Source organism: Sorex araneus, chromosome 2 (assembly GCF_027595985.1).
Source record: "Sorex araneus isolate mSorAra2 chromosome 2, mSorAra2.pri, whole genome shotgun sequence".
In the NCBI taxonomy this organism is placed as follows: Eukaryota; Metazoa; Chordata; class Mammalia; order Eulipotyphla; family Soricidae; genus Sorex; species Sorex araneus.
The window spans coordinates 86,256,519-86,282,562 of NC_073303.1; the positions used below are offsets into that span (position 1 = coordinate 86,256,519).

Here is a 26,044-nt window from a genome sequence, read left to right on the forward strand (position 1 = left end):
TACAGTGTAAGGCACGTGCAGCAGTGTTAAGCCATATCTGCAGACAGGTACGGGTTCTGGTAAAGTCACTTTTGTTTGTTTATTCTTAGTTTGGGAGACATACCTGACAGTGCTCATGGACCCCTATAGCATGAGAGATTGAACCCAGGAACATGTTCAGACCTTTGAACTGTTTCCCTGGCCCAGGACTGGTAATGACTTTTTTTTTTGGGGTCACACCTCGAGATGCACAGGGGTTATTCCTGGCTCTGCACTCAGGAATTACTCCTGGCGATGCTCAGGGGACCATATGGGATGTGGGAATCAAGCCCGGGTTGGCCGTGTGCAAGGCAAAAGCCCTACCCATTGTGCTATCGCTCCAGTCCCTGGTAATGACTTTTTAATGGAACATCAATGTGCATGTAATTGCAACTCAGAGAAGGTCATTTGTGCCCTTGATTGTAATTTATTATAAAACCCAAGAAAATTTTACTGTGTCTCTTTATAACTCTCAATATTATTTTTTGGCTAGATCATTATTATTATTACTCGCCCCCCAAAAAAAAACCCACCTATGTCAACATTTTTCAGTACTTCTTTCAAGGTGAAGTTGTCAAAATATAGTAAAATTGGGGCTGGAGAGATAGCTGGTAGGGCGTTTGCCTTGCACGCGGCCAAGCTAGCTTCGATTCCCAGCATCCCATATGGTCCCCTGAGCACCATCAGCGGTAATTCCTGAGTGCAGAGTGAGGAGTGACTCCTGTGCATCACCAGGTGTGACCCAAAAGGAAAAAAAAACAGTAAAATTATTTCCACCAAAGGAAGGGCTGCATATTGTTTTATATGAAATGCTGAGTTAATTTTTCTATAATTGTAGTTATCAAACAGTTTGGCAGGACAGGAATAACCTGGGAAATTGTCCTAGTTCAGTTTACTTTGCTTCTGCAGAGCCAGCTTAACATTACAGCTCTTTGGTGCTATAACGTTCAAATCTTGAGATCTGCCTCCAGCTGGGGGTCTCTAACTCGGCCGAGTGCACTCGAGTGCCCTGTTTCTAAGCCTTCTTTCCACCATGACCCCTTCTAACCTCATTTCGTTTCTGAACCTCCTGTCCTCATCCCCTTCTGCTTGAGTCCTGGTCTTGTACCATCACCCCCGTTTATGTGACTTTCACTTGCGGTGCCCTTGGACTCTCCTGGGTCCCCCTTTGAGAAATGTTACTCTGCCGTGCCGAATGGGGGCCTGTCCGGGCCTCTTCTCTGCTCAGGATGCACCTGCTCACTCTCTTAGATGACACTGCCAGAATCTGCCTAGCCATCACCAACTCCCGAAAGTTTCCCCTCACTTTCCAATGCCCTTTGGTTTTGGCTTCGTGCTTGCTGGCTGCTCTCCTAAGCACCTTGTCAACTTCCTCTTACTGGTTCTGACATATTCTAGTTTAGACTGCTTAGTTCCTTAAACCTTAAGAAGGCCTTTCCAGAACTATACTATATCTCTGTCTTTATATTCTCAGCAGTTAGCACGGGGCCAGGCATGAAGTCATTTTCAAAATGTATGTGTTAAAACAGAAAGAAAAGAGGAAGAATAAGCTTTGCTTAAAAGCTTTTGAACTATCCAGCAAATGTGTTTCTGCGGAGACTTTAGAAACTCTGATAGATTTAGGTAAATGCCTGTAGATCATATCTCTGTGGAGTTCTAAAATTTTGCTGAAATTTTCAAAAGGAACCCCCCTTTTTTATATCCCATAAACATAATGGGTATACCTATTAAAGAAAATGAAGGCAGAAGGCAATGGCATCAGTTAATTTTATATTCTTTTCCCAAGTTTGCTATTCTAAGGAAATGTAGCATGTCATTGAGTATGGGTTTCATTATAATGCTATTGAACTTAATGATATCACAGCCTATAAACCTTCCATGCATTGACAAAATATCACTCAGCAAAATTTGATATTCATAAATGTAGGGAAAGGGTACATTTTTTGGTATGACTAACTTCCTTATTTAAAAAATGCTTTAAGAACAGGAGAATAAGGCCTTAAGAGGATATTGCCAAATGGATGAAACAGAGCTGCCATTTATTTTTATTCTGTAAAAATGATCATTCTTGGGTGCTGAATAAATAATGCTTTTACCTGACACTTCACACAATTGAATTCAATGTATTTTTAAAATGATTTGGTATAGCTATTTGATTTCAGTGTGGTTACCTTTGATTATTTGTCTATGACAAAACGGAAAGACCCCTGAGTGGGTGTCTTGGCTGAAAATGAACTCTTCTTTACCTCTCCCTAGAGACGAGGCCTGGACTGAACGCTTCCCTTCTGTGTTTATTTTCAACCAATTAGAATTTAAGATCCTCAGGGATCTTGTTTTATTGTAACTTTATTGAACATAATGAGATCATTGCCATTTTGTGACTGCATGTCAGCAAAAATGTATTTTCATGTATATGTGAATTTATGCTTTTATCTTACTAGGGTGTAAGTTCCAGAAGGTCAGTGGATTTCATCTCTTTTGTCAGAATCAAAATATCTGAAGCACTTAATATGGTGCCTGGTGTTGTGACAACATTATTTTCCAATAATTTTTCCTTGACATAGATCTTTGCAGCATGCATTTTCAGCTGTATAAAATATAAGCTCTGTCCTGCAGTTTTCAATTAGAGCTTTTCTCCTGTTAAAGAAGCCAGGCACGAATCGGGGAAGAGGTATATTTTGGTGCATGCATCTCTTTGCCCCTGTGTATAATTTCTTTACCTTTAGTTGGTATTTCGGGCCACACCCAGGGACACCAGCTGTAACAAGCCCCTCTGTCGAGGAGCTGTGTAAACTCCTTTGCTCAGGGATTACACGTTAACGAATATTCATGGGCTCTCCCGGCGGCTCTCTCTCGACACCCTCGTTTGGTGCTCTAGAACCTCTTCCCCATCTGGGACTGCTGTTGCCTTGGACGGACTAAGGAAGAACAAGGGCCAAGCTGGTTGCTGATTAGTTGCTGTTTATTCAATCTCTCATCTCTCCCAGCTCTCTTCAGCCCTCTCTCTAACTCGCTCTACAACGCTCTCCGTGACTCCTCCAATATCCCCAGCCACTCTTACTCTCAGCTCTCAGCCTTCTCTCCAATTTGCAACCTTCTCCTCTAACTCTGTGTTTCTTCTTCTCTCCATCTGTCTCTGTCTCTTCTTCAATCTTCCTCGAGCTGTCTCCAATCTACTCATCCCTCTGTCACCGTCACTGTCATCTCTCATTCTCTATGTAACTGTCTCTCTTCTTTCCTGTAACCCCGCAATTCTTTCTTCCCGCTGTATCTGTCTCCTCCCTCTGTGTCGCTCCTCAGGCTCCTGTCCTCCTCTGTCTCTGTGTCTCCCTCTCTCTTCTTCTCCTCCACTTTTTATCTTCTCTCTCCACACCTCCCCAACCATGCCTCCCTACAGGAAGCGTGTGTTTTTCCAGTCCTCCTGACCACCTTTAGCCCACAAGGGCAAGCCAGCCCTTTAGGTGTGTTTCTCCTCTGCTTAGACCAGCAACTTAATTAACATCTTTCATTCTACTTCCGGACTGGAGTGATAGCACAGTGGCTAGGGCTTTTGCCTTGCACCTGACTGACCCTGGTTTGATTCCTCTTGGAGAGCCCATCAAGCTACCGAGAGTATCCCACCCGCATGGCAGAGCCTGGCAAGTTGCCGGTGGCGTATTCGATATGCCAAAAACAGTAACAAGTCTCATAGTGGAGACATTACTGGTGCCTGCTTGAGCAAATTGATAAACAATGGGATGACAGTGCTACCACAGTGCTACAGTGCATTTCTACTTCCTAATATCTACCATCCTATATGGACATAGTAATAGACACTTTTAGGCTTGTAGGGTGACTCTCCTGGGGACATCTCACCATAGACTTAGACTACAGTACTCAGGCTGTATCAAGTATTCCTAACCCCAGCAGTGTCCAAATCTAGTTATTACTTTTTGATCATGACAGATTTTGTCCGCAACCAAGATTTAATTTATAGTTAACTTATAGTTAAGCATTATGGCACTTTGGCCTGGCCCATTTTGATGCCAGGGTAGCTATCTCACTGCTTGCTGTGGGTCCATCCAGTCCCTCGTCAGGACCCTGCTTTTGGGATCTAGGATGTAAGGGCAACTGAGGCTTACGTTGAGAGAGCAGATGTCCAGGAGGTATATTATCTGGAATCAATCAACTCCCAAGCCACCTGGCTTGTCTTTTTAACTGTCTTCCTGTACCCATACAAAAAGCAATTGCTCTGAAATAATTAACCATGCAAAGGACAGTAAGGAGAAGGGAAAGACAATATTTACAAGTCAGAGTCTGATCAGGAGAGAAAGGTAATTGACAGGTTGAGGGGTAATCAACAAACACAAGCTCCCAGTGGCCTTCCCAGGAAGGAAGGGAAAACCAATGTTAACCTACACCCCTGTCCTAGTCAAGATCAGGTATAGCATTTCTTTCCATAAGACCATGCTGGTACACTGCTCTGATGATGCTAGCAAGATTTCTTGTTTTATTTTAGGAAGTGGGGTACACCAGGGTAAAAGCCAGGACTTCTTCCTAGTGTTCTTGTTTTCTGTCTTTACATTTTATTTTAGGCACCAGGGTTTGTAATACTGTTCAGGTTAGAGTTTCATGCATAAATCACTCCCATACTTCACCCTCCAGCAGAGTGTCCACTTCCCTTCACCATTGTCCCAGGGCTGTATCAAGTATTCCTAACTCCAGCAGAGTCCAAATCTAGTTATTACTTTTTAGATCATGACAGATTTTGTCCACAACCAAGATTTAACTTATAGTTAAGTCTTCATTTAATGAACCACCCTCATTCCAGTCCCTGCTTCCCTCCGCTGTGGTAAGCTTTGTACCAAAGACCAGTTCTCAGTTTCTGTTGCACCCCAATGTTATACCCTTACTATGCTTGTTGTATCCCTACTATGTTTATTTATGTTGTACATATGAGAGAGATCATTCTCTCTCTCCCCTAACTTTACTCAGTATGATACTCTCCATAACCATCCTCATAGCAAAAAATTGAGACCAAGTTTGGACAGCACAAGGAAAGGAAGGCACTTTGAGGTTATTCAGAAGCTTTGCCATATTGTAAATGAAACACATTTCACACCTTTCTAGTGCACAGGCTGGGTGGTTATTGAAGAAGATGCCAGGAACCTACAGTTCTGCTTCTGAAAACCTTTTTGATCATTATATTTAAACATTATTTTTGGTTGTACAGGGAACTGGGAGGAGGTGTTGTACTCAGTGGATGGTATGCAGTAGAGAAATGTAGATTCGTAGAACTCATTTCTGTTTAGTTGATACTCACAAATGCTGACATTTGGGTTTTTTTGTTTTTTGATTTGCCTAAGGCCCAGCATGAGGAAAATATGAAGATTGTGTGGGCTGGCATTATCCTAAAAGACTGTCTTGCTCTCTCCTCCTGCTCCTCTCCATTGTGTTTATGCTCCTGAAAAATGAAATTTACTTTTTGTTCCTGGAACTCTCTGTGCTCTTTGCTGGAGCTGGTTGCAAGCTAGAAGCAAAGTCTTAAGGCGCTTTTAACAAGGGCACTATGCGACATTCATGTATAGTGGACTTGCTTTCTCCTTTTACTATCTGCCTTTTGCTTTGTTTTCCTTTACTTCTTTTTCTAATTTATGTTATCTGGCTGTGTTTACATATATGATGTGTATAGCTTCCCTTTGGATGAAGTTATTTGTTGACCAACTAACTAGTTAACCAACACCAAATTCTACCAATTCATGATATTTTCCCTAGACTTTTATACAGGATGGTCAACAGAACTTCTGAAGAGGGTCCTTTGCACACTATTAATTTACGATGCATGTGAATATTAATCCATCTCAAGGAGACACTTCTGGAGGCAGAGGGTGAATTTGTCAACTTCTTTACTAAAGAAATAACCTGTAATTCTTAGCAAACCGAATTAGGAATGAATGGTTTTTTCAGAAAAAAAAATGTAAATAAGTTTGGTGTTGAGTTGGTTAGATATCATTTCAAGTTTTACATTTGACTGCAAAAAGAGTTTAGCTAAAAGAAAATATTTTATTAATTTGCGACAAGTTCTTGTGAATAGGTTACCAGAGGGAAGGGGTTAAGGGTACATGGGTTAATGGAGGCAAATATATGGTAGAGGAATAAAATGAACTTTGAGTGGTGAACTTAATATAGTATATGTGTGTGTGTGTGTGTGTGTGTGTGTATGTTGAATTTCAGTAATGTACACCTGAAGGATCATATTAAGAAATAAAAACTAGAGACTTGACCCTGCGAATTAATGTTATCATTTTCAGTCTTGTTAATATTTTATCATTTATTTTGTTAACATTGTATGTGACACTGGTGAACTAATTTTCTTTTTTTTTAGGGCCACACTCAGCATTGCTCAGGGTTTACACTGACTCTGCACTCAGGGATCACCCCTGGCAAGCTTAGGGGACCATGTGGGAATATCGGGGATTGAACCTAGGTTGATGGAGTGCAAGACAAGCACTTTGCCTGCTGTACTCTCTCTCTCTCTCTCTCTCTCTCTCTCTCTCTCTCTCTCTCTCTCTCCCTCTCTCTCTCTGTCCCCCTGGTGAACTGATTTTAAGGACATTTTTATTGCCCAAAATCAGATTGGCTTGATCATTATTTTCATCATGGATAAATGTGTTAGCCAACTGTTGACTAAATTGAAAGCTGATTAGTACAAATGGATGATTTGTAAGCATAGTTTGATGTATTGGCATAGTTATAGCAAGTTCTTTTTCTAAGATTCAAATCATTTTCTTGTCTGGTGATTAGTGATAAATTTAGGTCTAAGTATAAAGCTATTGTATTTATTTTCTTTCTCTATTTTTGCACCTAAAAATAAGTTAAAAATTATGTTAATATTTCAATTATTTCCAAGTTTTGAATGTCTAGTGTAGCTGATGGCCAGTGTGAGAAGTTCAGCAAAATTATATAGTTATATTTTTTGTTTTGGGCCTATGAACTCTGTGTTTAAGATTTAGAGTTCTCAAGAACTTTTAGACAAAAAGTGTTCCTGGTGTGAATGATGCTGTACTGATGAATGTGTTTCAGGTATAGCTAAATGGGGTTTCTTTTCTTTTTTTTTCCTTCAGTTCTTTCAGGAGGTCCATTCCCTCAAGGGCACGAATATGAGCTGTATGAAGTTAGATTTCACTGGGGAAGAGAAAATCAGCGTGGTTCTGAGCACACGGTTAATTTCAAGGCATTCCCCATGGAGGTAAGAATAACCAATCCTCTCTAAACACTTGTTCATGTAAGGTTGTCAGTGATTTATTGAAAATGTCATTGTTTAAAAATAGATGTGTAGCTCTTGAATTTTATCAATTTACATTTAAAGTAAAAAATAGTGTTTAATGAAATGTAAAGGTTGAGGTAGTGAGTGAAGCTCCCATTGACTTTAATGGGCTTGAAGAATGAATATGGGCTATTGGCAATAAAAGAAATCTAAGTTTTTTTCCTACTATCATTACTCTTGCCAACATTTTGCTGCCTCTGCAAATGGAATTGATTGATTTTGTAGATAGTACCAAATGATAATAAGCTGAAAACAAATATTGTTTGAAGAAACCTCAATAGTAATTAAAAGTCTAGTTTAATCACTATTGACTCCAGAGCTTAAAGAGAAGAAGGACAGAAAAGGGAAGACATCAAAGGGAGAAAAAGAACATGAGAAAGGGAAGTAACGGGGGAACAGGAGTCGTGGCTTGATTGTACAGCTAGAGTGGAAGAATGCTGTAGCTACACACCCAAAGCACAAACTCAACCACAGTGAAAACAGATCTAAGCTGCAAACCATGGAACTTTGTAATTTGCCGGAGTGGTGGGTGGAGTGAGGGATGGGCAGGTGGGAGGGGAGGAGGCACGGAGTATGGGAGTACTGGAAGTTGACATTGGTGGTGGGATTGGTGTTGAAATATTACATGCCCCCAAATCAACATCAGTGACTTCTTAAATGATGGTTTTTGAATTATAAAACTGTAAAATGTTAAAGAGTCTAGTTTAACTTTGATTAGAATGTGTAGGCTGGTTTTATTCACCCAAGTAATTAGGGAAAGAGAAAGATTTATTTATTTATTTATTTATTTATTTATTTGTTCTTTTGGGTCACACCTGGCGATGCACAGGGGTTACTCCTGGCTCTGCACTGAGGAATTACTCCTGGCAGTGCTCAGGGGACCATATAGGATGCTGGGAATCGAACCTGGGTTGTCTGCATGCAAGTCAAACACCCTACCCGCTGTGCTATTGCTCCAGCCCCGAGAAAGAGATTTTTAGAGAGTTATTTTGTTTCAAGAATTTCCTTGTCTGTCGACTTTCATAGTCAACTTCATTTCTTCTTCCAGTATGTAATTGTAATATCATCCCCCCCCATGGGCCTTTTTTAGTCCCTTCTCTAGTCCCTTCCCTTTTTTAGTCCCTTCCCTAATCAGTTTTTCCTTCTCTGTACTCAGTGAGCTTGAAAGCTGTGGCTCTGTTCTCTTGAATGACTGAAATTTTAGTATGTAACATATCTTTCTCTTTGGCACTGTTATGAGCTGAATGTCTTTGTCCCCTTCCCCCCTATTCCCAAATTCATAGGTTAAAATTCCACTCAATGTGATAGTACCGGGAGGTGGGACCTTTGAGAGGGCCACAGGGTTCAAGGTGGTCATCAACTTTGTAATTTGCTTACGTTGTGGGTGGATGGTAGAATCCTCAGAGATGGAATTATGAATGTCCAGAGAGTTTAGTTTTCTCTGCTCTCTGTCATGTGAGGATACAATGAGAAGGCTGCCATCTGCAAACCATGAGGTGGCTCTTCAGATTCTACATTTTGGACTCCCACGCTCCAGATCTGAGAGAAAGAAAGGTTGATGCAACATCCAGTCTGTGAGGGTTTTTTGGGCAGCAGAGCTAATAACTCCTGAAAATTTTTCTTCTCTACTTTTTACCTCCATCATTTATCTACTTTAAGTACATCAGAGTTCATCAGGGTGGAGTTGAGGAGAGTTGATGCAGGCCTGGGTTATATCTTTTTGAAAAAAAAAAGTCAGATGAGTTTATTTAGGTGAGTTTTATCTGTATATGTTATGGGCTGCTGGAATCCAGTATTCTTTCTCTACCACCTCATATGTACTTAAGGAATTGCTCATAGGTACATATTACACCCTATCACCACTCAGGGACTGGTAATCACTACTGTACAATTTCTACAAGTCATATATATGTATATATATACAAATATGTAGATAAATATATATGTATATACACACACATTTACCTTAAAGAGTGAAGTTAGATGGCTCTTGATCAAAAGGAAAAAATATATTAGCACATAAGACTCAAGCTATAGCAACATGTTAGTAATCTCTTATACATGGGTTAGATGGCTCCAGGGTGAGATACAGCAATCTTCACACTTTCATCTGAGGAAACTCTTTGGGATCATCTTTAGTGGGTTATTCATAACAAGCAATACAAAATAAATTATTTAGGATCTGCTTTTGGGGCAGGCTTGGTGGTGGTGGGAAAATTGAAAATAATGGTGGTGGGAATGTGTAAGGATTGTGGGATTGGTGTTGAAATATTGAATGAGATAAATTATTGTGAACAACTTTATAAAGAAAGTAGGAAGTTAGAGACTCCCCCCGAATATTAATTATGATAAAAATCACTTTGAAAGTGATGTATAAGATGCAAATTCTTTGCCTGGGAATATGGCTCAAGCAGTAGACTAAGGGACAAGCAAATGTGAGTCCCTGAGTGTGACCGATGACACCATATGCCCCCCCCCACCCCCTTGGCCCTCTAAGTGCTGTTGTGTGTGTTCTCTATAAAAGCAGAGACTCACACTATTCAAAGTAAAATATTAAACATGTTAAGGAAGGAGAGGGAACATGTTCCAAATAGTCTGTGAAAGAGTGAGGAATGGATGGTTAGGACAGTAAGAGGAGATGAAATCTTTAAGGCCCTGACTGATGTGACAGGATGGTGGTGGGGTCTTCAAATGTCATCTTACTTGTCTGTCTACTAATATCCTCTCTGTCGACTAATATCCTCTGTCCTTGTACACTGCTTTAAAATTGTGGCCTCTGTTCTGCCTCACCTTTGGCCACTGAGAATCCCCCCTCCCAATTAGAGACAGAAAAGATGGTATCAGAACACATCCCAGGGCAGAGAGGACACCAAATGATCCTACAGGTTTCAACCTTGGGTATAGGCTGGGGTGGGAGGGAGAGAAAAGCACTCATGGGAAAGCCTCCTCCCTGCCTTCTATTTGGGTTTGAAAAACCATTTCATTATTATTGTTTTTTTTTTCTCCTTTCCTACCAGACCTCAAAGGAATGCTCTAGTAATTAGAAATTTTAGGGAGAGATGGGCATAATTGGGCAGTCAGCAACTTCTAAGCAGGAATTTAGTGGCTTTGCTGGTGACACGGAGAATTTACAGCCCCGGGAAAGTGTCATTAGATTAAGGGAGTCAGTGATGTGTGTGCCCTTTGCTCCATAGCAAATAAAATTTCCGGACCAAATGTTCAGATGGGTCTTGCTACCTGGTGGTGTTTTAACTGCGCTGGTCCATTAAGCACAGGTAATGGTTTGTTTTGAGTATGATTTAAATTCTGGTAGTAAGGTTTTGTTTCCATAGAAATATTTATATTGCAGATAATGGAATTACTGACTCCCTTTTTCCAAAATAAGTGATAAATAACATTTACATGCATAACTCTTTCTCCCTGAACCAGTTTTCTGTAAAATCTTTGCATTAGCTATCCAGGTGAGTTGGGTGCTAGATCCTATTGAAGACATCAGTGGTTTGGGGGATAGAATTAGAGTGAGATGCTTGCAGACAAAGTTTTATTTATTTGTTTTTCCTAATGGGGCTGGAGCTATAGCACAGCGGGTAGGGCGTTTGTTTTTTTGCATGTGGCGGACCCGGGTTCAATTCCTCCGCTCCTCTTGGAGAGCCTGGCAAGCTATTGAGAGTATCTAGTCCACACAGCAGACCCTGGCAAGCTACCCGTGGTGTATTTGATATGCCAAAAACAGTAACAACAAGTCTCACAATGGAGATGTTACTGGTGCCTGCTCGAGCAAATCAATGAGCAATGTGATGACAGTGATACAGTGATACAGTGATGCAGTGAATGAGGCTTGAATATTAACTCATGTAATATGGTGAAAGTATTGACAGAGGAATCTCCTGCAGAACTGTCCTGAAACCCAGTGAGATGTTTAGGGCAGAATGAGGTGCTGACTCGCCACTGGTATATGGGTCTGAGCTGCCATGAAGACTCTGCAACGCTAGGGTTTGACCAACAGGAGAGTGGAGTGAGGCGACTAGGGACCCATATGGGTGCACGATCAGATTGATACCCAAGGACAGTAGTAACAAGGGCCACGGGGCTTGGTCCATCATTGGAAGCCTGCTTCAAGTGCTTGGGTAAAAGGCAGCTGGGATAGATGGACCACTACGACAAAGATAGTTAGAAATGAACACTCTGGATAAGAACGCTGTGCTGAAAGTAGGTAAAGGGACAAACGTGATAACCCCTTAGTACCTGTAATCTGTATTGCAGACCATAATGCCAAATGAGGGGGGGGTGGGAGGGAGGGCAGGAGGGAGGGAGGGAGGGAGAGAGAGAGAGAGAGATAGAGAGAGAAGGAAGGGAGGGAGGGATGGAGGGAGGGAGAAGGAGGAAGGGAGGGAGGGAGAAGGAGAGAGGGAGAGAGTGTGCCTGCCATAGAGATAGACTGGGGGAGATAGAGGTGGTGAGAGGGAAACTGGAAGTCATTGGTGGTGGAAACGGACACTGGTGGAGGGATGGGTGTTGGATCATTGTATGACTGAAACCTGATCATGAACAGCTTTGTAACTGTGTATCTCACGGTGACTCAATTAAAAAAAAAAGAAAAAACAAAAAAAGTTTATGTTTTACCTTCATTTTATGTTTTATCTGCATTTTAAAACTGTTTTCAAAATTACATCAGATTTTTGTGATTTTCACTTAAACCTAATGCATGGCTTCTGAAATATGTTTAACATATCTGCCATGACTGTTGACTTTGACAAAACTCATCAAGCTACTATTTTGATTTTTTAACAAAAATTATTATATTTTAATTTCCTCTGTTTCTAGGAGTCGCACCCAGCAGTGCTTAGGAGCCACATGTGGCCGGGAGCGAGCCTGGGGCTTGGGGCCTTGAACATGATGAGCTTGTGCAACCTCCCCAGCTCTCTTGAGAAATTTAAGGTTACATATAGATTTAGAAACAATTTAAAATATAATTTGATATGATTTGTAGTCAATATCCACACCGCTTCATTTTTACCCATAACTCGTTTTTTAAATTTTTTTTTTAACATTTGGGCTATACTCTGAAGTGTTCAGGACTTACTCCTGCATCTGCTCTTAGAGATAACTCCTGGTGGGACTTTGGGGACCATATGTAGGGCTTAGATTCAAATCCACGTGCATGTAAGGTAAACATCCTTCCCGCTGTACTGCCTCTCTGGCCGCTGTCACAGCTCTTTGACCGAGCAAGATAGATAATGCATGCCTGTAGTATTGTTGTCCTGTTGTTCATCAATTTGCTCGAGCGGGCACCAGTAACGTCTCCATTGTGAGACTTGTTACTGTTTTTGGCATACTGAATACGCCACGGGTAGCTTGCCAGGCTCTGCTGTGTGGGTGAGATACCCTTAGTAGCTTGCTGGGCTCTCTGAGAGGGGCAGAGGAATTGAACCCGGGTTGGCCTTGTGCAAGGCAAATGCCTTACGGCTGTGCTATTGCTCCAGCCCAACCCAATGTTATCCAACAAATTTTATTTTGTTTGTTCTTTTTTTTGAGTCCTACCTGATGGTGCTCGGGGCTTACTCCTGATTCTGTGCTTAGAGATAACTCCTAGAAGTGCTCAAAAAGCCATAATCATTGCTGGGAATCAAACTGGGATTGGCTGTATGCAAAACAAGTGCCTTGACCGCAGGATTATCTCTCTGGCTCTTTGATAGAATTTCTATTATCAGCTTATTTGTAGTGAAATCCCCGTAAATATTTCCAGGTTAAGATAATAAGTATCTTACTATTTACTCTTAACTATATTGTATTTTTTCAAAATAGGAACAGTAGGGCCTGGAGTGATAGTACAGAGGGTAGGGTATTTGCCTTGCACATGGTTGACCTGGCTTCGACCCCTGGCATCCCATATGGTCCTTCAAGCACTGTCAGGAGTAACTCCTGAGTGCAGAGCCAAAAGCAACTCCTGAACATTTCTAGGTGTGACCTAAAAAGCCAAAAAGCCAAAACCCCAAAAACCAAAATAGTAATCTTTCTTGGCTAGGAGTAACTACAATAACTTTTATTATTGAATTAAAGCATGTTAAAGGATTTTTGGAGAGAGATTTTTATCACTCCATCCACACACAGGGTTTACTCTTTGTTCTGTGCTCAGGAGTTACTCCTGGTGGTGCTTGGGACCATAAATAGTGCCAGGGATTGAGCTGTGATCTGCTGCCTACAAGGCAAATATTTCACCTCTCGTACTTTCTCTCAAGCCCTGAAAGGTTTTTTTAATTCTGTAAGACCTTAACCTGTATAAAAACACAAAGGCTTTTGACTTTTGCATGTATGTATGTGTGGTGTGTATTTAGTGTATATCCAGTGATGGTTTAAGACAACACATAGGTGGTAGTAAGATCATTTTTCTCTTGGCTGCTTACCTGTTGTGTGTTGGTATGATTTTTCTTCTTTGTTTCATCGGACTTTACACAACAAAACTATACAGTTCAGAAGCAGCCTGCCACATATCATGGGAACCTGATTTTAGGAGATCCCGAGGAGCGGCCTTTTCTGCCACATGCGTTGCTATGTCACTGTCACTATCATCCAGTTGCTCATCGATTTGTTTAAGCGGGCACCAGTAACGTCTCTCATTGAGAGACTTATTGTTACTGTTTTTGGCATATCCAATACGCACGGGTAGCTTGCCAGGCTCTGCCACGAGGGCTCGATACTCTCGGTAGCTTGCCGGGCTCTTCGAGAGTGGCGGAGGAATCGAACTTGGGTTGGCTGCATGAAAGGCGAACGCCCAACCTCTGTGCTATCGCTCCAGCCCACATTGCTATGTAGGAATCACAATTAGATTTTGCTCCTGGTGCATATGCCTGACTTCTGGATTCTCAGCCCTTCACTGGTCAGTGGGATGATACTCTTACAAATACCCTTGAGATGTGTAGTAGGGGATTGACTGTAATATTGGAGGCAACATCCACTGACTTTGTGGTAGAAGGTATTGCTATGAAATATACTCGGTATTCACTTAATATGCTTCCCCAAAGCACTTTAGGGCATTATTAGCTCTATTAGTTGTGATTTAGGACACTACTGCTTACTTTTTTTAGAAACCTTGAAATGAGTAGGAAAAAAAGAAATCCAGATTTTAAATGATTAAATGGAAACAACTCCATAAAGAAGATATTTATGCTCAGAAGAACTGAGAAATGATCATCAATTAATGAGAAATGATAATCAAATTGTTGATCAAAAATGATCAACAGGGGCCGGAGCGATAGCACAGCGGGTAGGGCGTTTGCCTTGCACGCGGCCGACCCGGGTTCGATCCCCGGCATCCCATATGGTCCCCCAAGCACCGCCAGGAGTAATTCCTGAGCGCAAAGCCAGGAGTAACCCCTGAGCATCGCTGGGTGTGACCCAAAAAGCAAAAAAAAAAAAAAAAAAAATGATCAACAATTAACATTTTCACACGGGGACCCAAAGGCAAGTGCATTCCCTAAATCAGCTTAACAAATCACTTAACGTTCTGGATGGAAGTTTATTCAGTGGAACCAATTTATTTGGCTTCAGAATTAATGTATTTCCCATGGATGTTCATTGGGGACTGGAAATTGGTGAGATCTCTGAGGAAATTCAGTGAAGTAAAAAAACCCATCCTCCCTGAGCTGGGTTCTAAATATATCGGGAAATAATGGCCTGATTAGAGTGACAAGACAGAGAAAAACACCTCTGTTGTTGGAAGAGTTATACCAGAGACGCAGTTTAGTGAGAGAGGAAGAGACCCCCTCTCAGTGATAGGTAGTGGTGGAGGAACGGAGCTGGAGATGGTTCCCAGATAGGGTTTATTAATAAGTTCTGTGGTCTGAGGGTAGTTCAGATTTCAAAAGAGGAAAAAGAGAGAGAAAAAAATTATTTGACAGGGTGTAGAGGAAAGCCAACTTTGTTTAGAGAAAATCCCTCTTTATGGGAACCAGGTATAGGGAAAAGATGTTTCCTATTAATTAGATTAACTTAAAAATTTTCTCATTTTTCTGTCTCTGTCTCTGTTATCCCGTTGCTCATAGATTTGGTTGAGCAGGCACCAGTAACGTCTCTATTGTGAGACTTGTTGTAGCTGGGAATCTGTAAAGGAAGTCTATGCCAAAAAAAGCTTCCTTTTTTTGCATGATGGTATATTTAATCAACTGGGACCAAGCCTTGCTGCCATCTGCTGCATTGTACCTGTTAGGCCACACTTTTCCTCCTTCTAGGAGTTAGGGTTGGAGAGAGCATCTGTAGGGCTTAGGCATTTGGTTCTCTTTCTTATTTACTTGGTAGATTTTCTTTTGGGAAAAAGTTTTTATTGTTATTTTAAAAAATCTTTTAAAAAATTCATTTACTTTTAAATTGAATCACTGTGAGATACAGAAGTTACAAAGTTGTTTATGATTGAGTTGCAGTCATCATGTCCCAACACCCGTCCCTTCACCAGTGTACATTTCCCACCACCAGTGTTCCCAGTCCAGTTTCTTTCCCTACCACTCCACCTCCATGACAGGCATCGTTGTTGTTTATCGTTGTTGTTGTTGTTTGTTGTTGTTGTTGTTCTTCTCCTCCTCCTCCTCCTCCTCCTCCTCCTCCTCCTCCTTCTCCTTCTCCTTCTCCTTCTCCTTCTCCTTCTCCTTCTCCTTCTCCTGCTTCTCCTCCTCCTCCTCCTCCTTCTCCTCCTCCTCCTCCTTCCTCTTCCTCTTCCTCTTCCTCTTCTTCTTCTTCTTCTTCTTCTTCTTCTTCTTCTTCTTCTTCTTCTTCTTCTTCTTCTTCTTCTTCTTCTTCTTCTTCTTCTTCTTCTTCCTCTTCCTCTTCTTCCTCCTCCTCTCCTCTCCTCCACTTCCTCCTCCTCCTCCTCCTCTTACTTCTCTTCTTCCTCCTCCTTCTCTTCCTCCTCTTCCTTCTCATCCTCATCTTTCTCCTCTCTCTCTCTCTCTCTCTCTCTCTCTCTCTCTCTCTCTCTCTCTCTCTCCCTTCTGGCCATTATGTTTTGCAACATAGGTACTGAGGGGTTCTCATATATATCCCTTTACCTACTTTCAGTACTCAGTTCTTGTCTAGAGTGATCATTTCCTACTATCATTGTCTTACTGGTCCCTTCTCTATCCTAACTGCCTTATCCTTGGCTGTCCACTTGCGGCAAGCTTCCATCTGTAGATCAGTCAATTTTTACCTTTGGAATTTTCATTCTCTATTTAGTCTGATGGTATTAATCTTACTAACTTAATTTTTATTTATTGGTTTTGGTTTGGGGGCCATACCTGATGGTGCTCAGGGCTTACCCCAGGTTCTGCACTCAAGGATCACTCCTGGCAGGCTCAGGGACCACATGGGTGCTGGAGATTGAACCCAGATATACCTTGTGCAAGGCACATACCCTGTTCACTGTACCTGGCCCCCAAACTCACTAATTTTAATAGAGTAATACTTATTACTGTTTTGCCACATGCGTTGCTATGTAGGAATCACAATTAGTGCTAGGCAGCACTCCCTACCCCTTCGCCTCCTGCCCCTGACCCAAACAGAAAAGCTATCCCTTTTCCTTTTTGATGTTTTATGAAGGACTTAAAGAAATGATCCTTGGAGTTTCTGCATCTTGTGATTGAAAATTGGTATCTTTAGTGTGTGTCTCTCTTCTGTTTTATCTTTCTTTTGTCCCTTGTTATTTTTCAATAGAGGTGTCTGTATTCTTTCAGTGCCTCTGAAATCTTCTGAGGTTCTGTATTTTAAAAATTAAAGTATCAGAAATAAAAAGATATGGACTGTAAAAGCAACAAGTATGGTGCATCTGAATACATAGAATGTCTATATTTATATGTATCTGCATTTTAACAGTCATTTTTTATTTGGTTTTAAGACTAATGCAAGCAACACAGCAGTTTATTTTTTAAAAATGACTTTTTATTTGCCATTGGTTTTTAAAATTATGTAAGTTCTGAGGGTATAGTTTCATGACCAATAAATATTTCACTGTCACATTATGCTGACTACTAAGAGTCATACCATTAACTGTTATTACGTGGAACCCTTCTGCCACTTCCTTTCACTCCTATAATTTTCATTTCTGAGAGTTTTATTTCAGATTAATAGAATTTGTCTTACTGGCTTTACTGATGCATGAAGTTTCTAGAAAACCTGACTTTTGCTTCTTGGGTCCAGTTAAACATGACACCTCTTTTTTTTGTTTTTGTTTTTCTTTTTTGGGTCACACCCAGCGATGCACAGGACAGGGGTTACACCTGGCTCATGCACTCAGGAATTATTCCTGGCGGTGCTTGGGGGACCATATGGGATGCTGGGAATCGAACCCGGGTCGGCCATGTGCAAGGCAAACGCCCTACCCGCTGTGCTATTGCTCCAGCCCCAACACCTTGTTAGAGAGGAAGAATTATCATAGTTGTTTGAATCTCATGTTAAGAACATTTAAGCTGTATTTCTTATTGATTAAATTCCATAGAGACTGAATCCTGTGGAGACAAAGAATTGAGAGAATGGCATTTGACTTTGTCCTTTTTCCCCACTTCTTTCTTGGGAAGTGGAGGGTAGCATCAAAGAGGCTTAGGAGAAGTAGTACTAAAATGGAACTGAACAACTACTATAAATTTTTTTAAAAAAATATTTAGTATGATGCTTGTCGGACTGGAGCGATAGCACAGCGAGTAGGGTGTTTGTCTTGCACGGAGCTGACCCGGGTTCCATTCCTCTGTCCCTCTTGGAGAGCCAGGCATGGCAATGCTATAGTGCTATTGTGCTTGTCAAAATTGCATGAGTGGAAGGTTTGGCTACACGGTGTGCTAAATGACGTGGGAGAGGAGAGTGGAGGAGTGATACCAAGGTCACCTGTGGTCATGCTGAATTTGAGACTGGTTAAGAATGTCCTGCAGTTCAGCTCAAAGGTAAGTTCTAGGAATGTTTGGTCTCGTTTCATTTCTAAGAGAATTTCATCTCCTGGCCTATTGAACCTTAAATAAACATACACGAGTATGTGGAAGAGTTCTAGGCATGATGCCAGGTGCTAGGACAGAAGTAGGACAGAGATGTCCATCTCCCTGCAGGACTTTGTCCTTGTTCTCTCCTCTGTCGAGAATATTCTTTCTCAGTTAGGCACGCGGCGTGCTCTCTCAGCTCCTTTGGGTTTCTGTTTAGATGTCATGTAATTAGTGAAGCTAACCATAATTTTCCTTAATCTCAGTCTATGGCCCTTCTCTTTATTTTTCTTCATAACATTTTGTAGTAATTTGCATATTTTTTTAAGCTGGGGTTTGGGCCACACTCGCCAGTTTTTAGGGCTTACTACTAGATCTGTGCCCAGGGATCTTCCCTGGTGCATTTGGGGGGACCATCTGTGGTGCTGGGGATAAAACCCATGTGGGCTGCATGCAAGGCAAACGCCCTTCCTGCTGTACTTTCTCTCCAGTTCCCTAATTTTGTATTAATTTAATAAATCCAGTTACTTACACGTATGTCTTATTATTTGTAAAGATGTAAATATAAGGTTTTTGTTTTATTTATTTTTGGGGGGGCACACCCAGCAGGGCTCATGGCTTATTCCTGGCTTCATTCTGAGGATCATGCCTGGCAGTGCTTGGGTGACCATATGCAGTGCCAGGGATCAGACCTGGGCTGACTGTGTGCCAGGCAAACACCCTATGTCTTCCTGGCCCATAAATATTGCCATTTCATAGTATTCTAGCTGTGCTTTACCAACCTGAAAATGAAATATTTGGAAATGAATTTAGAGTGACTGGTTGGGGACAAGGAATGGTAGGCCTTGAATGCTAGGGTTTTCATTAAAACCTTTTTATAGGTCAGATGTCATATGTTTATATTTTATTTTACATTGTTCTGCATTTCACAGTTGTACATTTTTTTGTTCATTCACCATATATTTATTGAGCTCCTTCCAGCATATTCCATACATTTATGTACTGAGAATGTAGCACTGTAGCACTGTCGTCCTGTTGTTCATCAATTTGCTTGAGTGGGCACCAGTAATGTCTCCATTGTTCAATCCCGGGTTTCTGCAGTTGGCATTACTGAGAATATAACATAAGTAAATATGCAAAAATCACTTCCCTTCTAAAATTTATTTTTTAATAAAATTTAAGCAGTTTTATTGATTGGAAGATACTGTGCCCTTTAGAAAATCAATTTTTAAAAAAATTCTTTTATTCACCATGTGGAAAGTTACAAAGCTTTCAGGTTAAAGTCTCAGTTATACAATGCTCAAACACCCATCCCTTCACCAGTGCACATATTCCACCACCAAGAATCACGATATACCTCCCCCCTTCCCCCCACCTCCCCAGCCCCCCACCCCTCATGTGTAAGTGGTAAATTTCACCTTACTTTCACTTTACTTTGATTACATTCAATATTTAAACAAAAAAATTTACTATTATTGATTTGGAGTTTCTCCCCCCTAAAGTCGATCCATTGCTGAGAATGAAGAGATATGAGGTCAGGAGGCCGCACTAGCAGCAGCATAGTTTTGGATTTCTGTATTTTAGTATAGAAAATCATTTTAAAGACTAGAAATGATGTTCAGAGAATTATTCTCTGTTGTTTTGTCAACTGGGATGATAACCTTGACAGAGATTGAGAAGGTCATGTTAGAAATATGTGGAGAGAATGTTCCAAGTTTCCTGAGTCTTTAGTCATTTGATATGTTTTGAATTGCTCATTGCCAATTATCTTAATGGAAATGGCTAGAAAAGGGCTGGGAAGGCAGATGTGTAACTCAGAAGAAAAATGGCAGACTAGGATTTATTGAAACCTTGATACTAATTATTTTTTATTTATTCAAATCCAACTGTGGGTAAAAGATTTAATAAAGTAAAATATTATCTTTTCACCCAGTGTCATGGGATAACAGTTGCAATTTAAATTTGATATACTATCTCATCTGCTTATTAGCATCACAGTAATAGGTAATGTTCCCGAGTAAAACTCATCATGTAGTATTATACCAAGGGGAAATTATATTCCCTATCCTAGGTAATGCTTGGTCTAGGCAAAATCTTGGTTTTCACATAATGACTATAGTCATAATAATTGTGTATATTATCCTTACAGCGGGTAGGGCTTTTGCCTTGCACTTGGCCGACCTGGGTTTGATTTCTCTGCCCCTCTTGGAGAGCCCAGCAAGCTACTGAGTATCTCGCCCGCACAGCAGAGCCTGGCAAGCTACCCGTGGTGTATTCAATATGCCAAAAACAGTAACAGCAAGTCTCACAATGAGACGTTACTGGTGCCTGCTCGAGCAAATCGATGAACAACGGGATGACAGTGCTATAGTGCTACCTTGGTTTCAGACAAATAATGAAATTTTTCTCTCACATTTCAAGAAGTCAAGATGGACAGGGGGAGGGGTGACGCGTGCCGAATGTAGACTAGAGACTAAACACAATGGCCGCTCAACACCTTTATTGCAAACCACAACACCTAATCAGAGAGAGAGAGAATGAAAGGGAATACCCTGCCATAGTGGCAGTGTGGGGTGGGGGGAGACGGTACTGGGGAGGGTGGGAGGGATGCTGGGTTTACTGGTGGTGGAGAATGGGCACTGGTGAAGGTAAAGGTTCTCGAACTTTGTATGGGGGAAACATGAGCACAAAAATGTATAAATCTGTAACTGTACCCCCACGGTGATTCACTAATTAAAAATAAAAAAAATTTAAAAAATAAAATAAAATAAAATAAAAATTAAAAAAAAAAAAGATGGACAGGAGAGATAGTACAGTGAGTATGGCCTTGCATGGGGCTGACCTGGGTTTGATCCCCAGCACCACATAAGGCTCCCTGATCCCCACCAGGAGTGACCTCTGAAAGCAGAGCCTGGAGTAAGCCCTGAGCACTGCTAGGTATGGCCCAAAAACTAAAAAAAAAAATAAAAAAAGGAAAAATTCTGAGTTTGATTAATTTAGCTGCTCATCATATTTGTAAAGGCCTTTTTTATTTGTTTTTTTGCTAAGCCATTTCAGCATTTTGAATTTTCCATTTGATTTCTTCAATTCTGGGTCGCAACAAGCCTCAAATCCATATAAAGTACTGTTGAAAAATGTTAAAGAAGTAACTTTATTCCCTTGCATACAAATTAATATCATTAAAATGTAATTTACTTACCATATAATTCATGTGTTCAAAGTATACAAATCAATGCTGTAATATATTTATAGGATTCCACAACCATAATCTAGTTCTAGGATGCTTTTATTACCTTGAAAAGAAACTATTCTCACTGTTCTTTCTAAGCCTAGGCAACCATTAAGCTGCTTTTTAATCTCTCTATAGTTGTATATTCTAGATATTATATGTATAGAATTAAGCAATGATGAGGTCTTTTCGATAAGACTTTTTAATTAGCATTACGTTTTCTAAGTTCACTCACTCATATTATGAACTGTATTAATACCTTTTTTATTGGCAGTATTACCTTGAACGGCTGTACCACATTTTGTTTTCCATTCATTAGTTGACTGATATTTGGTTTGCTTCTTTTTGGCTATTATAAATAAAATAGCAATTAGCATTTTTGCATTTTTTTAGTATGAATATGTTTTCATTTTTCTTGTGTATATACCTCAGCAGCCTTGTGTATATATCCTCAGCAGCTGGAGCAATAGCACAGCGGGTAGGGCGTTTTCTTTGCACATGGCTTACCCAGGTTCAATTCCTCCATCCCTCTCGGAGAGTGTGGCAAGCTACCGAGAGTATCCCATCTGCACAGCAGAGCCTGGCAAGCTCCCCGTGGCTCCCCGTGGCGCATTTGATATGCCAAAAACAGTTAACAACAAGTCTCACAATGGAGACGTTATTGGTGCCTGCTCAAGCAAATCGATGAGCAACAGTGCTACAGTGCTATATACCTCAGCATAGAAATGTTGGTCATATGGTAACCCTTTGTTTAAAATTTTAGGAATTGATCATTTGTTTTCCAAAATGTCAGAATCATTTCACAGTCTTCCCAGCAGTGTCTGAGGGGCCTGATTTCTCCACATTCTAGTCAGCTCTTACTGTTGTCTGTTTTTATTTTTATAGTCTCAGGCCTTTTAGTGGGTTTGAAATGGTATCTTACTGTGCTTTGGATTTTATTTCCATTATAATCATGTTGACTTTGATTATATGTGCATTGGCTATTCATTTATCTTTCTATTTGAATTCTTTGCTCATTTTAAAACTGGTTGGCTTTCTTATTAGAGGTCAAGATACAAGTATGATTTTCAAAATACATGATTTTTCAACATTTTTCTCTCATTCTATGAGCCGTCTTAATTTGGGTGGTGAAAGGTCCGTATTGGTAGGCTCAAAGAATGCTCCTGGCTGTGTGCTCAGGGGTTCACTCCTGGCGCTGCTCAGAAGCCCATACAGGTCCAGGGACTGGACCCTGTGTTGTCTTTTTACTTCATGGTGCTGCTTGAAGTCTATATAAAGTTATGATATGTTCAGATATCACATCATAACATACCATAACACGTTTAGGTAAAGTCTAATTATCGTTCTTAATACTGTGTGTTTGGTGCCGTATCTTTTTTTTAAGTTAAAATTTTATAGATAACTAACTTATATACATAAAAATACCCAATCACAAGTGTTCAGTGCTTCATATTTTCACAAAGTTAGCATAGTTATGAAACCAGCATTCAGATTAGTAAGCAGTATTCCAAAGCTTCTCTTCATGGTCTGGTCATGAGCTTAACTTCTAATACCATAGATAAGTTTTGCATGTTTAGAATTTTATAAAAATTAAATCACATAGTGTCAATTGTGTCTTGAATTTTTTTCACACAGAATTATGTTTAATATTCACTTATGTTATGGTCAGAATTTTCTTTCTTCACTTTTTTATATGAATTGTTCAAAGTATATATTTTTCTGTCTGTGAGAGACATTTGGCTTTTATTCAGATGCCATGTGTTAGAATACAACATCCATGAAGATTCTGCCTTTTGGCAAACAGATATTTAAAAGTCCAACCAAGGACTATAGGGTAGGAATAGGTCAGTTCTAGTGAATGCTGCCCGGTAGTTAACAACAGCAATTATGTTTGTCCTCAGTTTTACCAATCTATGATTGTCTTAGTAAGAACTGGAAAACATTTCCCCAGAAGCATCCCACCCTGTAGAACACTCCCCTCATAAATCACTAGCCAGAATGTTTGTCCACAGAAGTTCCTGAAACAGTCATTTCAAAGACTCTTATTGTTATAGTTCCCCTGAAGGGTCTGGGAAGGGGAGTCACCTTCCTTTAAACTCCTGGCTTTCTGCTATATAGATGTAAGATGGAATTGTTTCCATGGAGGAAAGAGAAGGTTAATGAACAGCAGGAGATGTTAACTTTAATGTTAGAAACACCCAGTTAGATTTCTCTCAGAAAAAGTGACTTTGTACTCCACAAGATGTCACTTATAAATAATTTGGAAAAATTTACCAGGTGTTAGGGTTATTTGGGCTAAATAATAAGTACTCAATAAATATATTCAGTAATGTGTAATTTTCTTTTTAAAATGTACTTTTTTTTTGCAGAGGAGGGTGGGGGGGGTCTTGGGTCACATGCATGGAGTAATTTAGGGCTTACTCCTGGTTCTGAGTTCAGGGGTCACTCCTAGCAGTGCTTGGGGGAACATATGCAGTGCCAGGGATCTAACCTGGGTCAGCTGCAGGCCAAGAAAGTGCCCTATCATCTATACTATTTCTGTGATACCTAGTTTATCTTTTAATAACTTAAAAAATTAATTAGCCCTGCTACTAACGGTTGACTACTCACCTTGGTGCATATAAGAGGTTCTCACTCCTCTTCATCGCAGTCCTGTATTACCACTGTGCCATGAAGTGCACCCTGGGAAGTGGGCAATGCTGCTTTTTAGTTTTTGAACTTTCATTCATGTAAAGATGTCAACCGCAAACAAATTAGATGTCTTGAGCACTATATTATGTAAAGCAAAGGCAAAAATAACTCTGAATCTATAATAGTTTCAGATGGCAAATTTATCTTGCTGGCCTTTTACTGTAGAGCAAGGGAAGGCCTGTCTAAGGGCTCATGGAACAATTAATCTGTCTAAAACACAATTTTGTTTTTCTTATGAATTTTTTGGAGGAGGGTTTGTATGGCTAAGTTGCTAATGGTGTTGTGTGTGTTGTATAGGTACTCATCATATGTAACAGGAGATGTGTCCTGGAATAGACGCCAGTGCATCCTTGAAAGGCAAGCCTGGACACGTGTGAAGTCCTTATTCTAGCAGGTGTTCTGTGTCTGCCTTCTACATTTGAGGCACCATGGATGACTATACACTTGGATTGTGTTCCAAATGTAATCCTCACATTTTAGATGTGTTTTCCCTTCTAAGTCAGTATGAACTGTACAGAACTGAAGTACAATGTCACGTCAACATAGGTTAAATTTACTGTCTGGATATTGTGATTTTTTTTTTCTGGTTCACACCCACTGATGGTGCGTTTCCTGTTCCTAGCTGACATTTTTGCACCCAAAATGTTTGGTATATGTTCCATCTCAATCAAGGAAAGTGATACTTTGCCTTGTCATAGCCTTGGAAGAGAAGCTTAGACTTCGTGTTCTAGGTCAAAATCAAGTTTCCTAAAGATTTTTTTAAAAACACTTTTCTTTGTATTTGTTTCCTTATTGCACTTGCTCTGGTGGTTAGCAAGAGTCGCTCACTTGAATCTCAGGAAAGGTTGGTCCCCTTTAATGGACTCTGGAAATGATGTGGTTTATGGCAAGTTTGCTAAAGAATGGGTCATTGTGCAGCACTCTTGAGCAACAAGACAGTTGGATTAGTTTCTTGTGATTTTAAAATAAATGGCAAAACTTATATAAATAAGGAAGTGCTTTGTGCATGAAGCCTAGTGTAGGTTTTTACTGAGCGTTCAGTCCCTGTGTGAGAGCTGCTCTTCTCCTCTGGTTGTGTGTGGGGCAGGGGAATTCCCCGTGCCCGGGGGATGGGTGGAGGGAATGTGACCTTCTATTATACATGACTCTGTATACGTCTAGTTGTCTTGCCTGTCAGATATCACTTTTCTCATAATATTTAAAAGACATAGTCTTTAGTGTTTATATTTTTGGTAATTTTTTTTGTCTCTTGTTTTATTTCATGGCACCGGAATGAATGTAAATTCATTTCGGTTGTAATTCTCAGGGATGCAGTGTTAAAAGATCGTGCACAAGGCTCATGCTGTATCTTTTTTAATCATGAAAATATCCCTTGTGGGTAGGTATGATGTCTATTTTTCTCAGCTGAATAACCAGGTCAAGAGGCATTAAATAAGTTGCCTAAGGTTACATTGATAATGGCTGAGACTAGGACCAAGTACTATTCTTATTCGACTACACTATGTGTTTTCTCATATTTCTAATAAAATTATTCTGAATTTTTCTCTAGATAATTTCAGTCCAAAAAAGTGAAAGTCTCTAAGTATGCTGTTAGCATTCGGGTACCTTTGCAGGTACGGTGTGGATTAAAATGGATTTCCTTGAAAATTTTCAGAATAATGCATTTTATTATAAATTTTAATACTTGAATTTGTAATTGGATTGAAATGTTTAGAGAATTAGGTTATCAGACAGTGTATTAAATATATAAAGGTAGACTGTTGAAACTGATAGTGATATTTCATGGAGAAATGAAATGATGTTGAATTTTATCCAGTGAAAATTGCATTCTTATAATAAAAAAGATGCTGCCAATTATAATTGTTATCA

The 26,044-nt window shown here is 40.2% G+C and overlaps 1 protein-coding gene across 1 annotated transcript in view; it reads left to right on the forward strand.

Annotated features, from left to right (window-relative positions):
* Positions 1–26,044, forward strand: part of CA8 (carbonic anhydrase 8) — a 108,026-nt gene that overhangs the window by 15,315 nt on the left and 66,667 nt on the right. The window contains exon 3 of the mRNA XM_004602432.2: positions 7,122–7,246. Within this exon, the coding sequence (XP_004602489.1) occupies positions 7,122–7,246 (125 nt within the window). The remainder of the gene's footprint in view (positions 1–7,121; positions 7,247–26,044) is intronic.